The 14,452-nt window shown below is 54.1% G+C and overlaps 1 protein-coding gene across 1 annotated transcript; it reads right to left on the bottom strand.

Annotated features, from left to right (window-relative positions):
• Positions 1–291: 291 nt before the first annotated feature.
• Positions 292–14,452, bottom strand: Drg2 (developmentally regulated GTP binding protein 2). Its single transcript, XM_006973603.4, has 13 exons — positions 14,293–14,452; positions 12,481–12,641; positions 9,698–9,787; positions 9,126–9,186; positions 8,345–8,435; positions 7,854–7,926; positions 7,647–7,737; positions 6,948–7,045; positions 6,532–6,608; positions 5,187–5,275; positions 4,532–4,590; positions 1,223–1,276; positions 292–924 (listed from the first exon to the last, which is right to left on the bottom strand). The coding sequence occupies exons 1-13, from the start codon at positions 14,354–14,356 to the stop codon at positions 838–840; spliced, it is 1,095 nt and encodes a 364-aa protein (XP_006973665.1). The 5' UTR covers positions 14,357–14,452; the 3' UTR covers positions 292–837.

Genomic DNA, 14,452 nt, shown 5'->3' with positions numbered 1-14,452 from the left:
GAGAAGCCTTTCTGCTATTCCAGCATCCTCAAGAGCTTCCTAAGGACGCTATCTACTCTGGCAGCTGAGCTTGGCCTCTAGAGGAGCCATGGCGAGGGGGGTGGGGCACCCACAGCCTCTGGGCGGTCTTCCTGGGCTGGGCAGAGACTGCCTTCTCCTGGTCACCCAGGCCCAGGCCAGTCCCTCACAGGCCCAAGCTATACCCACTTCCACTCACAGCCAGGTTCACTGCTGTCCCACCTGGACCTGGCCAAGCAACAGAAATACAAGTTGCCCTGGTTTGGGCAGGAATCACTTTCATTCTTTTATTTCAGAAAGGAGGGCAGATAGGAGCTTAGAAGGAAGCAGAGCCAGACTGCCAGGTCCCACCCAGGCAGGCGGGGCTGCTCTGTGAGGGGCTCCTAGGGGGAGGCACTTTAGGACACTTTGGCTGGGCCCTGGCTTCCACGAGGGACAGCCCTGTGTTGGGAGGACCTGTGTGAGGTTTCATCCTGAGCCCACTAAGTGCCAGAGTTGCTGTCGGAAGTCTCGGTCTCAGAGACCCAGGCCGGCCTACCCTGAGCCTGGGTCAGCTTGAGTCCTGGCTGGGAGGATGTGGGTAACTAGTTCCTTGAGTGCTCAGATGGACACAGCCTGCAGCCGCTTCCCTAGGAAGCCTATCATAAGAACAGGCTTATAGGAAATGTTCTCAGCAAAGCCCTGGTCCCCAGCCTCGCCTGTCCCAACACTGCTTACTGAAGAAGCTTATGAAAGAGCTGACTTGAGTCCCTTCCTGGGGTTTGTCTGTCCCAGGGGGTCCAAGTCTCCAGGAGCCAAGCCGGCAGGCTGGTGGTGTGACTACTTCTTCACAATCTGGATGACGTCCTCATGCTCCATGGTGTGAGTCAGGCCTACCCGCTGCGGGCTGTACTTGGTGCTGGTACCCTGATGGAAGAGTGCAGAGGGGACATGTCAGTCTCTGGATGGCCAAGGCAGCAGGAAGACAGCAGGGGGGGGGGGGGGGAGGAGGAAGTAGGGGCTCCTGCAGCACAAACCCCGTGGGCCTGGACAGTGAGGTATCCCACTTATTCTTGGAGAGACCTGCTTCCAACTCAGGTTACTCATGGGGTCGGACAGACAAACGTGAGGGTCCCCATGCAGAAGGGCAAAGGTGCTGTTGAGGACGAGCCTGACCCTGGGGCTGTTGGGGCTGGCCTCCCACTCTGCTCCTGCCCATACTCACCCACACCAAGGCATACTTGAACTGGCTGGCCAGGGACCGATGGATGCGGTGGCACTAGGGGACAGGAAAGTCAGGGAGATGAGGCCTTGCAACTGGGCCAGAGTTTGGCTGGGGTTTGTGAGCATCCATCCCGTGTGAGGTGCTTCGACAGCCCAGGCCATGAGTAAAGGCAGACCATCAGCCCCACAAGCTTGAGCCCTTGCTCCACCCCACCCATGCCCAGCTCTGAGTGGGTCTGAGATCATACCCAGGAGCATTTCTGCAGGCAGTAGCCCTCTGCCTGTCTCTCCTGGACAACTAGACAAACGCTCCCTTAGAAAAGGTCAGGAAGGCGTTCAAAAGACACCCAGAGACCCTTGGAGTCCTAACAGGCTTTCAAGCGTCCTGACTCCGGCTGTGGCCTACAGCATCTTGCACACCACATCCCATTCCTCTCCTGGGTCCAGCCTGTATCCCTCAGTGCTCCTGGGTGGGATGAAAGCCACAGGAAGACCCCAAGGGGCAGCTGGCAACTGCCCCAGAATAGGGACCGCTGGTTGCCATGGTGAGGCAACAGCATAGCACAGCGGAAGTGGCTGTGAATGGACGATGCAACATCATTCCTCCCCCCAAGTGCTCAGGAATCGTACAGGCCCAGGCCTGCAAGAACTGTTCCTGAACAGACACGGTAAGTCAACTGACCGGGTGGGTGACTGTTAGTACCAAACATAACAGCCAATCCCTAACTGTCCCACCTCGAGGATGGAGAGTGAGCACGGCCTAGAGGTCAGCTCAGGCCTACAAATGAGTTTTGAAGCTCAGTTTGGTCTGAGTTTGGTCATCACTTTAAAAAAAAAAAAAAATGCCCCCGGCAGTCTAAAAGCATAGTTCCGTCACCCCTCATATCCCCTTGAAACCCTGACGGCCAGTGCTCCTCCTCTGTGGTTTGTCATCATTATGCTGTGTCTGGCAGGCCAGTTGTGGCGCACACTTTTATTCCCAGCACTTGGGAGGCAGAGGCAGGTGGATCTGAGTTCGAGGCCAGTCTGGTCTACAGAGTGAGTTCCAGAACAGCCAGGGCTACACAGGGAAACACTCTCTCAAAAAACCAGCCCCCCTGCCCCCCAAAAAGCAAGTGTACTAGAGATGGAAAGGGCACTCCTCAGAGTCCTCTGCTCCAGGGTTTCTGGCCTCTCACAGACAAGGCCATCAGTGTTCACCCGCAGGGCCAGGGCAGGTGTATCACAAAGGCCCTGGGGTCTGTCGTCGCCAGAAGAGGGGCCGAGGCATGAGGAGTTGGGAGGGCTTGCAGGTGTGGCTGGCTCTTCTGGTCTCCGCTGTAATGCACGCCTCAGGGTAGGTAGGCGCAGGCCTCCTCCTCACAGGGAAGACTTCTCTGAGACAGAGTCCAGGCTCTGAGCAAAGGCCAAAGGTCCTCTCCCACCCTCTGAGTGCCTGTACCCATTGCGCCTCTTTGTCCCTGCCTCTGGGCCTCTGCATGCCTTTTCCTGACACACACCACACCCTTCTCTTGCTGGCCTGCTCTTCCCACCATATATGGTGAGAGCCTATTTACTCTAGGTAAGCTGCTTGGTCCAAAGCAGAGCACGCTCTTCTAGAAGGGCCAGTGCCTGTGTCTGGAGTTCCCAGCAGGGGGCACTACAGTCATGGCTCCAGGAGAGACCGGAGTCAACCCTCCTTGGCCCATGATGGTGAAACTTGGGCCCAGAAGAGGAGGTGACTAGCTTGGTTGTGTGTCCAAGTGCCACACGGCTGGTACCCAATTGGCTCAGGCTAGCCTTGCCAGTGAGAGGCTGTAAGAGAGGTGCCTACTGGTCTGCCTACCACTGTCTTTCTGAGGGAATGCAGGAAAGGCTGGTTCCCTGCCTCCAGAGACCAGATCCCGAGAATAACAGGGCTGGAGGAAAACAAAACCTAAGAAAAGAACCAGGAACGTGGCTGTGTGGCTGGAGCTACTTAGGGTGTGTGGCAGGCAGCGATTCTAACAGGGAAAGGCACCCAAACCCAGAACTCCCTGCCTGGGATGCTCCTTCAAGTTTGTACTGTCTTAGTTTGGACTCCAGGGCATCTCTGTCCATGCCCTCCAAACTTCTTCCTGAACTACATGTGAGCATACCACAGCCCATGACCCCCACATAACTGCTGAGCTCTGGGGACAGGGGGCTGACATCTGCTAAGCTCTGGTAAGACCAGGGCTCCTGCCAGGCAGTGGTAACACACATTTTTAATGCCAGCACTTGCGAGGCAGAGGCAGGTGGATCTCTGTGAGTTCAAGGCAAGCCAGGTCTACAAAGCAAGTTCCAGGATAGGCTCCAAGGCTACACAGAGAAACTCTGTCTTAAAAAGACCAAAAAGAAAAACAAAAGCCGGGCCGTGGTGGCGCACGCCTTTAATCCCAGCACTCGGGAGGCAGAGCCAGGCGGATCTCTGTGAGTTCGAGGCCAGCCTGGGCTACCAAGTGAGTTCCAGGAAAGGCGCAAAGCTACACAGAGAAACCCTGTCTCGAAAAACCAAAAAAAAAAAAAAAAACCAAAAAAAAAAAAAAAACCCAGGGCTACCATCTTTGGTGCTGTTGATGTTCAATGAACTCATGCAAGGGCAGGAAGCAGCCACGGCCATCCTGGACTCAGGCAGTTGGGGACCAAAGCAGAATAGCTGGGCCTCAGGAGCCCTTGGGGACAGAATGGTGGTCACGGGAGGGGGAACTCTGAGCAGTGGCTCTGCTGCCAGGTGGGGGGAAGAAACTGGTTGAACCATCTTTCCCAGGCTTAGCCCCATATACACTAGAGAACCTGGAACCTAACAGCGAGGGTGAAGGGGAACACACTAGAGAACCTGGGACCTAACAGCGAGGGTGAAGGGGAACACACTAGAGAACCTGGGACCTAACAGCGAGGGTGAAGGGGAACACACTAGAGAACCTGGAACCTAACAGCGAGGGTGAAGGGGGACACACTAGAGAACCTGGAACCTAACAGCGAGGGTGAAGGGGGACAGCTCTCCACTGACAGCCCAAACCCCACTGCAGCATCGGATGAAGAGACAATGGCACCGTCTCAGGGCCAGGCCGGCTGAGCCTTTTCAATGTGACCTTAGCCACCCAGCAGTTGTTACCTCACCCTACAGGACAGGAAGTACGACCCCCCCACTCCCACCCCCACGGCCCATGTCACTGGAGGAACCTATCTCAGTGTCCAACACCCAGGTAAGGCGAGGCAAGCCTGCCCTACCCCATCTCCCCCTACTCTGGCTGGAACAAACAGCTCAGAGGCCTCGTTATTCTGTCCCTTCAGACAGGCTTCAACTTACCACGTGTTCAACAGAGGCCCCTTTCCGGAGAATGATGGCGTCTGAGAAGTCTGGTCTCTCTGCAGGGAGATGGAGGCACGTCAACCAGTCTCGGCCTGTGCTGGATTGGGCTTCCTTACAACAGGGCCCTGGCTGCAGAGACTCTTTCCAGTTCCCAGGTCCCCTCCTTGCTCCTTGCTATCCGACCCACCTGTAGCATGGCACCTTGTGCTATGCCACCTGTCACTCACTCCAGAACCAGAGAGGAGCCACTGGAATAGGTGGAGTGGGAGAACGGGCAGGGGGCGTGGGTGCTGAAGTCTAGGTGGGAGGCTACAGCTTTTCTTAGCTTACAAGGGCAGGATGATTCCCACAAGCTGCCCCAAGCTCAGGTAAGCTGGGCCATATGAGCACGAGTGTTCCGGGATGAAGACAGAGCAGGGAACCCACCCAGGGGCCTGCTACTGTGGAGGGAATGCAAGAAAACAGGACTGCTGTGGCCAGTGGGGACCGGGTGCAGCTTCCAGACCAGCTACCCGCAGCTAGCATCTCTGCCACATGGGCGTGCTCTAACAGACAAACGGGCACGGAGACCTCTGGGTGGCACAAGCAGGCTGGTAGCCCTGGGAAAGTTGGGGGAGGCCCAGTCATTTCCGAGCTGTTGTCCTCGACTTACGCCCTCTTTTCTTGGTGTAAATGCAGGTGAGGGCCAGGTACTCCCAAAGCATTTCCAGAAGGTAGTCCAGGTTCAGCTTCATGCCGCAGCTGCAGGGAAGGCAGTGTCAGGCAGACGGGGTCCCGAGGCTCAGAGGCCACAGTCTACTGCTGGAGAGTACTACCAAGGCCAATGTGGCCCTGCCATCACCGCCGGGAACAAGCAGGTTATCATGATGGCAGCTGTGCCTTTGGTTACCTGGCATCATGACTAATAGAACTTAGCATCCCCTGTGGATCACTCTGGTTGCAATAGGGAGTCCATGGTATCTGCTTTAGGGACAGAGGCCTGCTGTATTGGGACTGTGGGCATGCTCATCCTCCCCTAAAGAGGACAGATATATTGCTAAAGGTCCAGGGCCACCCATAGGTATTTCAGAATACAGAGGGGAGAACCCAGGTTTTGGGACAGCCAGACCCAGGTGGCCCCGAGTGCATGCTAAGCACAAGCAGGGAGGTGTCGACCTCCCATGCCAAGGATGAGTATGTCCTAGGCAGCCCAAGTATCTGGGAGGCAGCAGGAGGGATGCCCTTTGCAGTAGCTGCTGTGTCTAGGAGGCAACCCTCAGCCGTCACTTGCTCCCACAGGCCAGGCCCGTGGGGAGCAGTCAGAACACTTGATTTGATTGAGGGAGGCAAAGAAGCAGAGGACTTAGTATAAACCCCCTGAAGAGGAGCCCCCTGCAGGGTGGCATTGGGAGATGAGCCAGTGACTGCTAGCCAGTCACCTGTGCCCTAGTCAATAAAGAAGGGCAGGGAGTGGTGGCCAAGGTGGACTTCACCCACCTGGAGTTGAGTTTCCTGACAGCACACATCTCCCAGGGTGCCAACGCAGGTGGTCATACCCAGCTTTCTAGGAACTGTACTCACTACAAAGCTTTATAACCCTTTAGCCTTGCTGTTGATTTTCAATCGGAGCCTGCCAGACATGACAGAACACTGTCTCCAGCAGCTATGGGAGCCCTTCCTGCAACTCCTAGGCTGCGAACTATCCCCTGGGAGGAGATGCTAGGTTATGTGAACTCACACGAGCTAGAGGGTCGAGCTCTTCCAAGCTGAGCTGGCCAGCCAGCAGGCCTGTCTCCAGTGATTAGAACACTCAGAAAGAAGGGGCATGGTGGTGCCTGCCTTTAATCCCTGTACTAGGGAGGCAGAGGCAGGAGGATCTCTGTGAGTGTAAGGCCAGTCTGCTCTACACAGTGAGCCCTAAGACAGCCAGGGCTACGCAGAAAGGCTGCTTCAAGATAAACACACAAGCAACCAACACTCAGAATGGACAGCAGAGGGTCAGGAAGCCATTTTCTTACCTGATAACCACACTGTTGGGTTTTCTGGCTAGCCGGTCTACTTCTTCCATGGAGATCTGGTCGATTTTGTTATACACCTGGGATCAGACAGTTGGAGGTGGGCGGTGGAGGCAGTCAGGCCAGGGCCAGGGCCTCAAATGTTGCACCTGCCCATGGGCCTACTCCCCTCAATGCCTCTGGTTGGAGAAGACCCCCCCCCCCCCCGCAAAAGAGAAGGACTAGGTGGGCTGGAACCCTGGTTCTAAGCTCCCCATGCCTCTGGACTCCAGCAGCCACTGAGGCAGGGGAGGTGGGCTGGGAGAGTTCTAGGTCTCAGCTCCTCTCAGCAGGCTGCTGAGGTCAGTGGGAACAGTGGTATGTAGCCTGGGCCAGGGTGCCCCTTCCTCACAGGCAGCCTGGGCCACCACACCACTTACATATAGGCAGGGCATATACACCCGGTTGCCCACAATCACATCAATGAATTCGTCTGGAGAGCAGTCTTCTCGGAAGAGTACTTCGGCATTGAAGATCTCTGAGTAGCTCAGATTAAGGACAAGCTGTGTATTGGTGTCCCCGTGTGTCTTTTAGCGTGGAGCCAAGCAATAAAATGTCCTGGCCACAGGGACCTGGTCACAATCTGCTCGAGTTCTACCAGCTCTGAAGGCTTGAGGAAATCTCTCACTTCTATTCCCTAAACCACAAACTATGAAAACACAACTCAACAGCTGACCTCAACTTTTGCTGTCAGGGTGAAACAGCACCTGGAACCCCAAGATGCTGCCCAGGAGCACCATGCGAAGGCTGGTAGTGCCATCCCGCCCCTGCTTGGTCTGACTCATTGCTATCTCTTGCCTCTGGAGCCCTGCTCATCCTCTAGCACCCACTAACAGGTGCATTCATAGCTGGTGCTGCTTCTCCAACCCAGAGACACCACCCCCACCCCCACCCCCCAGTTCTCAGGACAGTTTCCCAGAATATTTTGTCTTTCTTCTAGATGTCAACTGGCCACCCAATGAACATCCAACGAAGCGCCGGGAAGCCAAATGTCAGTGTGTGGCTGGGGCTGAACCCTGACAGCTGCCCCCAGGCTGGGAGCCCCGTCCCTGGCCCCGCCCCCTAGCCCAGAAGGATACTGTACTCATGCAGGATGAGCTGCACCAGCTTCTCGGAGCACTGTGTCAGTGTGACCGTGGAGTTAAAGGAGATGCCGCCACCTTTCTTGGGCTGAAGAAGAGAGAGGCAGGGAAGGCTGCTGCTGAGGGGGCAGCCAGGTCAGCTGTCCGTCCCCTGCTGAGGGCCAGGCAGTCCCCAAGCTGCCCCTGGGTAGAGTCTGGACATACCTTGAAGTAGATGTTGGGCTTGTGCTTGTTCAGGCGAATACCCACAGACTCCAGCTCCTTCTCCAGCAGGGACCTAGGCAAAGCCTGCGCCTTCAAAGGCTGCTTCCAACAGGCCACGTAGCTTCCCCATGGCCCAGGTAGCACTGCTCGCCCACAAAGAAGCCAGCTCCCTCCCCCAACCCCTCCCCTAGCCATCCAACAGCCCAGAATCGTGGTGGAGCTTCTAAAGTGGAGGCTAGACCGTGCCTTCATGGGTACCTAGAGGAGGGTGAGGAGCTCCCAGGGGCCCACTGCTAGGGGCAGGCTGGTGCGCCCCTCTGGAAGCAGGGGAGGGAAATAACCAAGGCTAGGCTGTGCCCCGTGTACCCGGAGCTGGACACCACCTAGAGAGGACATCTAGGCCCGGTGGTGCCGGTTAGACACAGACCACTTGGCCAGAGCCACATGGGACCCTCACTGGCCCTATGGGTTCCCTGCCCTGCTGCACAGACCTCTGCACATCTCCCTTGGTGGCATCCAGCATCATGACGACGACATCAGCTGTGCGAGCTACAGCAATCACCTGCCGGCCACGGCCTCGCCCTGGACAGGTAGAGGGGAGGGTGTGCCTCCGTTAAGGCCCAGGCAAGACGTAGGACAATGTGCCTATGCAGCCTGAAACACCTTAGGCTCCGGGCCCTCACAGACCCTCACTGTTCCTATTACATTCCATCCTGTGTCATGACTTTCCTGGCATTTGGGGAAGAGTCCATGAGCTGTTCACTCACGGAGGCTGGCTTTATTGATTTATATTCTTTGAGACAAGGGCTCACTTATATAGCCTAGGCTGGTCTTGAACTCACGATCTTCCTGCCTCAGCCTCCTGAGTGTTGGGAATACAGATGTGTACCACCTTAGCCCAGCTAAGGTTGGTTCTAGAAGTCACCACCTTAAGCCGAATGACGGGTGATAATGATCTTCCTCCCCTTTCTGTGGTAGGCCCAGCCAGGCTTCATGAACACTTGTTCATTTATTCCTTAACACAGCTGTGAATTCGGTATGACTATGCCCATTTTAAAGATAAGGAGACTATAGCTTGGGTTATATACATTCAACCACTGGACCAAGATCATAAAGTGAATATGGCACCAACATCTGAATTGTAGCCTGTCCTGTCTGGAAAGCAAGGGTCCCACGACTAGGGATCCAAAGGTGATCTCCATGACACCCCCTCCATCTCAACACTCAGTGGCAGAGCTCCAACCTGCCTCCCACCCCCTGCCCTGCTCCCACCTTGTGCTGCTCCTTCAATGATTCCAGGAAGGTCCAGGAGCTGGATGTTGGCACCTTTGTACTAGGAAGCAGAAGAGAAGGGTGAGGCAAGGCTTGGGCCACTGTGGCCAGGAGCCTGCCTGGGCCTAGGCTCCTATAATGGACCCACAGCCGGTCCCAACCGTGGCCAAGTCTGGGCCTCGTCACCTCAGCCTGGAATAGACCACCACCTAAGCGCTGGAGCTGCCCGGGAAGGCTCATTGGACACATCGTTGAGTAATCAATACATCATTTGGAGACACAAGGCTCCGACACCTGCTACCCATGCAAGCACTTTACAGGGAGATCAAGAACCAACCAGCCAGCAATCAGGGACCAGAGCTGGACGTGTAGGGGGCAGAGAACAGAGGGGCCCCAGACAGAGCTGCCATATATGGGCCAGATCTACTGGGACAGCCAGGGTTCTAGGCCAGCCAGGTACTTCTCAGGGTGTCCCCACATAGGGCAGCCCCCTCAGCTCGGAGACAGTGAGCACTCCCAAGTGCAAACACAAGCACACCTCTTTTAGGCGGGGCCTGGGGCCCTCCACTTACTTCAATGACCCCGGGGATGCACGTCAGCGTGGTGAACTCGTAGGACGCGGCTTCGCTGGCTGTTGAGGTCATCAGACTCAAGAAGGTGGACTAGGAGAAAAAGGAGGCTATTGCCCTCACAGGTCCTAACTCAGACTCCTGGGCAAGTCCCTGTGGGACGAGGGGCCGCCTGGGTAGACAGAGAAAGAGCTTCCTTGACCTTAGCCCGGGGACTCGAGTGAGCGCGGAGAGTGATTGCTCCGAGGAGAGCATGGTCTCTAGCCTGCAGACGTGGACTGGCACCAGAGTCCAGGCTCTTTGGAGGCCTCACGCCTGTCTCAGGTGAGGGACCTGGCTCCTAAGCTCTCCCTCCCTGTGCCAGCAGCAGCCTTTCTCTGGCCCTCCTGCCCTAGTGAAGGGAGAATTATGAGCCTGCTGCTGCTCTGGGGGTGTTGAGGGAGTTTCACACGGGCAGAGAAGCAGGATCTGAGAGCAGCGGCTGCACCCATACCCAGCCCTGACAGCGGAGGCTAATATTGGGTACATTCCTGGTCCTGGGTCAGATGGGCCACCCTGCAAGGCAGGCGGTATCTGCCACAGGACTCACTAGGGACATGGCTTCCTTTCACAGACCCAGCAATTACAGAGGGGCAAACAAAGCCAACAAGTGGTGCCCGGCCCACAGCAAGCGCTCCAGGGGACAGTGGCTGCTGCTTATTCCCTTCCTTGGTGCATTGCTTTGTGAAGGATTCGGGAGCGGCCCCCGCTCCTTGTGCAGACCCAGAGAGTGCTTTCAGGCCTGCTTTTGAGCAGCCCTCCCATGTCCAGCTTTGTTCTGCTCTATTATCTGTATGCCAGTCGTCCTGAGAAAGAGTAAGTCCGCACTTGGGTCTTCGTTTCTACAACTATTTTCCCAAAAAGGGAAGCAGGAGGCCTCCTGGGAGAAATGGCAGATCCGAGACCAGGGCAGGAAGTAGATGAGATCAGACAGGCCTCTGGAGCCAGGCTGGGCTGGAGGAGCGTGCTGAAGCAGACAGACAGCTCCAAAGCTAGGACCTCATGCACTGAAGCAGCACTTCACCAAAATGTCAAGAGCATCAAACTGAGCTGGGACTGTGGCTCAGTGGCAGGTGGCTGTTATCTCTAGCACTGAAAGGGGTTAAGAAAAGGGGCGGGGGGGGGGGGGGGGAGAGCTAGGAAGATGGCTCAGTGATTAAGAGCACTGACTTCTCTTCCAGAGGACCTGGGTTCAATTCCCAGCACTTACATGACAGCTCACAACTGTCTGTAACTCCATTTCCAGGAGACCTGACACCCTCATACAAATATACATGTAGGCAAAAACACCAATGCACATGAAATTAAAAAAAAAAAAAAAAAAAAAAAAAAAGGCTAGGGAAATTGCTGAATCAGTAAAGTGTGGCAAACCTGAGTTTGACTCCCCAGCACCCACGTAAAGAAGCCAGGTGTGGTCCTATAACCTCAGCATTGGGAGGTGTGTGTGTGTGGGGGGCGGGGGCTGGTAGAGGCAGGGGAATCCCTGGGGTTGGGTCAGGAAGCCTAGCCTAGGCTGGACCTTGGCAAGGTTCAGGTCAGTGAGAGATCCTGTCTTAAAAAACAAGGTGGGAAACCTGAGAAATGACACTTGACATTGTCCTAACCTCCACATGTGCACACATAGATGTGTAAAATAAAACTAAGAATCAGGACCAGACACGCTGGGGCAGAATTTTAATCCCAGCACTCAGGAGGCAGAGGCAGGTGGATCTCTGTGAGTTTGAGGCCAGCCTGGTCTACAGAGCCAGTTCTAGGCGAGGCAGAGCTACATAGTAAGACCTGTCTCAAAACAACAGGAAAACAAAAAGTAAAGATCCAAGTATGCTGAGGCTGCCTAGAATCAGGGAGTCATGACAAGTGGACATGATGGGGGGATCCAGGTTGGTAGGGAGAAGTGAAAGAGATCTGAATCAAAGTATGGACACAATGACGACTGCTTGATATTGATACATGAGTTATAACCAGGGTGTTGTCCTTATGTAACAATGTTACCAATAAAGAACCCCGTGGTATGGACTGTGGGAATTATGGACTATGGGAATTCTATGTAACAAAAAAATCCAAGATCATTCTAGTATTAAAAACATATTGGCTAGTGAAATGGCTCATGGCTCAGCAGATAAAAAGTACCTGCCACTAAGCCTGACAACCTGGGTTCTACCCTAAGGACCCTGTCCCCTGATCTCCAACATGGCATGTGCCCTCCCCCACCCCAATCAATCTTTTTTTTTAAAAGATTTATTTATTTATTATGTATACAGTGTTTCTGTCTGCATGCATGCCTGCTTGCCAGAAGAGGGCACCTGATCTGATTTTAGATGGGTGTAAGCCACCATGTGGTTCCTGGGAATTAAACTCGGGACCTCTGGAAGAACAGTTAGTGCTCTTAATCTCTGAGCCACCTCTCCAGCCCCCAAATCAATCTTAAAATGTATTAAAACCTTATTTACCCTGGCAATCATGCTTATTTAATCTTACTTCCCACATAAAATAAAAGTCAATATGGACACGACATTAAACTAAGCCACTTTCCAGAAGAAGCTTTCTAGAAAACTCCACAGTGACTCCACCACTTCACGTGTGTCATTGGCTGAGTCGGAAGGCCAATTATTCCTGCTAAGAAGTGGGAAGAATGGCCTGTAAGTCAGGGTGTCAGTGAGGTGAGGCGTTGAGGGGAGGTGAGGATGGTCATGCGGTTAGGTGACCCTCTATTGTTCTCCCCAAGGTCCATGTGGACCATCACTGACCTTACCCACAGAGGGAAAGCCAATCAGGGCCACTCGGGCATCGCCTGACTTCATGACATCAAAGCCCTCTCCTTTGGATGAGGCTGATTTGGATGGTTCCAGGAGCTGGGCACGATACTTGGCCAGTTTTGCTTTCAGCAGGCCCAGGTGGTACTCGGTGGCTGGAGGATGTAAATCAAGGCAGAAATAAGAATCAGGATCTTCACCTAATGGGTCAGATGTGGACCCACACAGGGTCAAGTGCTAACTAAGAACATCAAGCCCAGACAACAGTCACCTCAAGGAGACCAGAAGAGCCACCTTCTGCTTCAAAGACCCCCTTTGAATCTCTCACTGGGACCTCAGCACTTATGACAGTGGGTAAAGATCATGAGTGGGTAGCACTAATGGTAACTGGGGCGGAAAAAAAAAAGGTTACAAGGCTGTTTTCTGCTCACTCTGATGCTTTCGTCTTTACTGGCAGCTGCCCTAAAGATTATGAGGCAATTCTGAACAGCCAGGAAGTCCCTGGATCCTTCATGACTTGTCACATCCCAAAGACGTCCAGAGAATTCCATGGATGCACCACTGTGTGCAGGAAGGGGACACCGTGGCACAGACAAATTCACCATGCTGAGATGCACCTCTGAGAGAACCCAGGCGGCCACACACCTCCCTGCATTAATGTGTCCATCTCTGTACCCCCAGGCCGAGGTATAGGTATCTTGTGCTTTGTTCTGACTTCCTGCATCCTGACAGCACCCAGTATTCATGAAGGGAAAAACATACTTTTTCACCGTAAATGGCTTCCCTTTTCTTCCTCCTTTATAGTATTTTTAGGGTACCACACTGTTTTCAAATTCTGGGGGGCAAATAGGTCACATTATTGAAAAGGAATTCTATTTCCGGTGCTACAAAATCTTCATAACAAAGGGGTATGTCTGAGGCTGAGAACCAAGACCTCACCTGTCCTGCCTGTTTCTTCCACCCTTCTCTGGCCATCTGCTACTCCCCAATACATTACAGAACTGAACAAATTGACCCTGTCCTTGCCTCAGGACCTACGAACCTGTTGCTGCCTGATCAATCCCACCTGGCCATTACTGGCTAGAAAAGTCACTTAGCCTGTCCATCAGTTTATTATCTGCAAAATAGGGATGAGAGCAGTACTAACTCCTTTATCATATTTCTGCAAGATTCAGAAAAGCACCCAAGAACACTCCTGGGCAATTCCATCTCCTCTTTCACTGATCTCCAATCCTTACAGTTTGAGGTTCAGATTTGCTGCTTCCTTAATGCTGTATATCTGGGATGGTTTACTTTAAATATTAAGTGCTCACTCTGTGGCAAGGGCTTTGCACATGTGAATTACAAAAGAGCAGGAATTATCCCCATCTATAGATGCGGACATCGGGTGACATGACTTTACAAGGTTTCGTAGCAAGTACCTGGTGGACAAATTCTCTAGTCCCTATTTCCTGGAGCCTGCCTGTCTGCCGGGGCAAGCTGTTTTGTGAGCGGTCTTCTTGCCCTTCGCAGCATGAAGGCCCGGCAGCTGGGAGCCTAGGGCAAATTCCCCAGCATTGCCTTTCTGGGTCACGGGCTTATTGTGTGCGCTGAGATTTTCCTACTCGACCACCGAGTCCAGCACAGATCAGATCTGTCAAGAACCTGAAACCACATCGCGGCATGGGCCCCACTCCCGCCTCATGCACGCCTGGGCACTTTTCTGGCGTTTCTCCGGCCTCCGAAGCGGCTCCAGCTGGTCCCTCATTTTACAGACAAGAAAAACGAGGAGGGTAGAAAGGGAGACCCCTCCGATCCCGCCCTCACCCTTGTTCTTCTGCGTCCGAGCGATCTCCTTCTCGATCTCCGAGATTTTCTCCAAGATCCCCATAGTTGCAGCTTCGGCGGAGATCCACGCTGCCTATAGCTTACAGAGCTGGGAACTGAGGTCTGACGCCGGAGGCAAAGCAGCCAGAATCAGGAAGCG

The sequence above is a fragment of the Peromyscus maniculatus genome, chromosome 8 (assembly GCF_049852395.1).
Source record: "Peromyscus maniculatus bairdii isolate BWxNUB_F1_BW_parent chromosome 8, HU_Pman_BW_mat_3.1, whole genome shotgun sequence".
Classification (NCBI taxonomy): Eukaryota; Metazoa; Chordata; class Mammalia; order Rodentia; family Cricetidae; genus Peromyscus; species Peromyscus maniculatus.
Note: the sequence above shows the minus strand (reverse complement) of the source record. Positions and strands in the feature narration are given on the sequence as shown.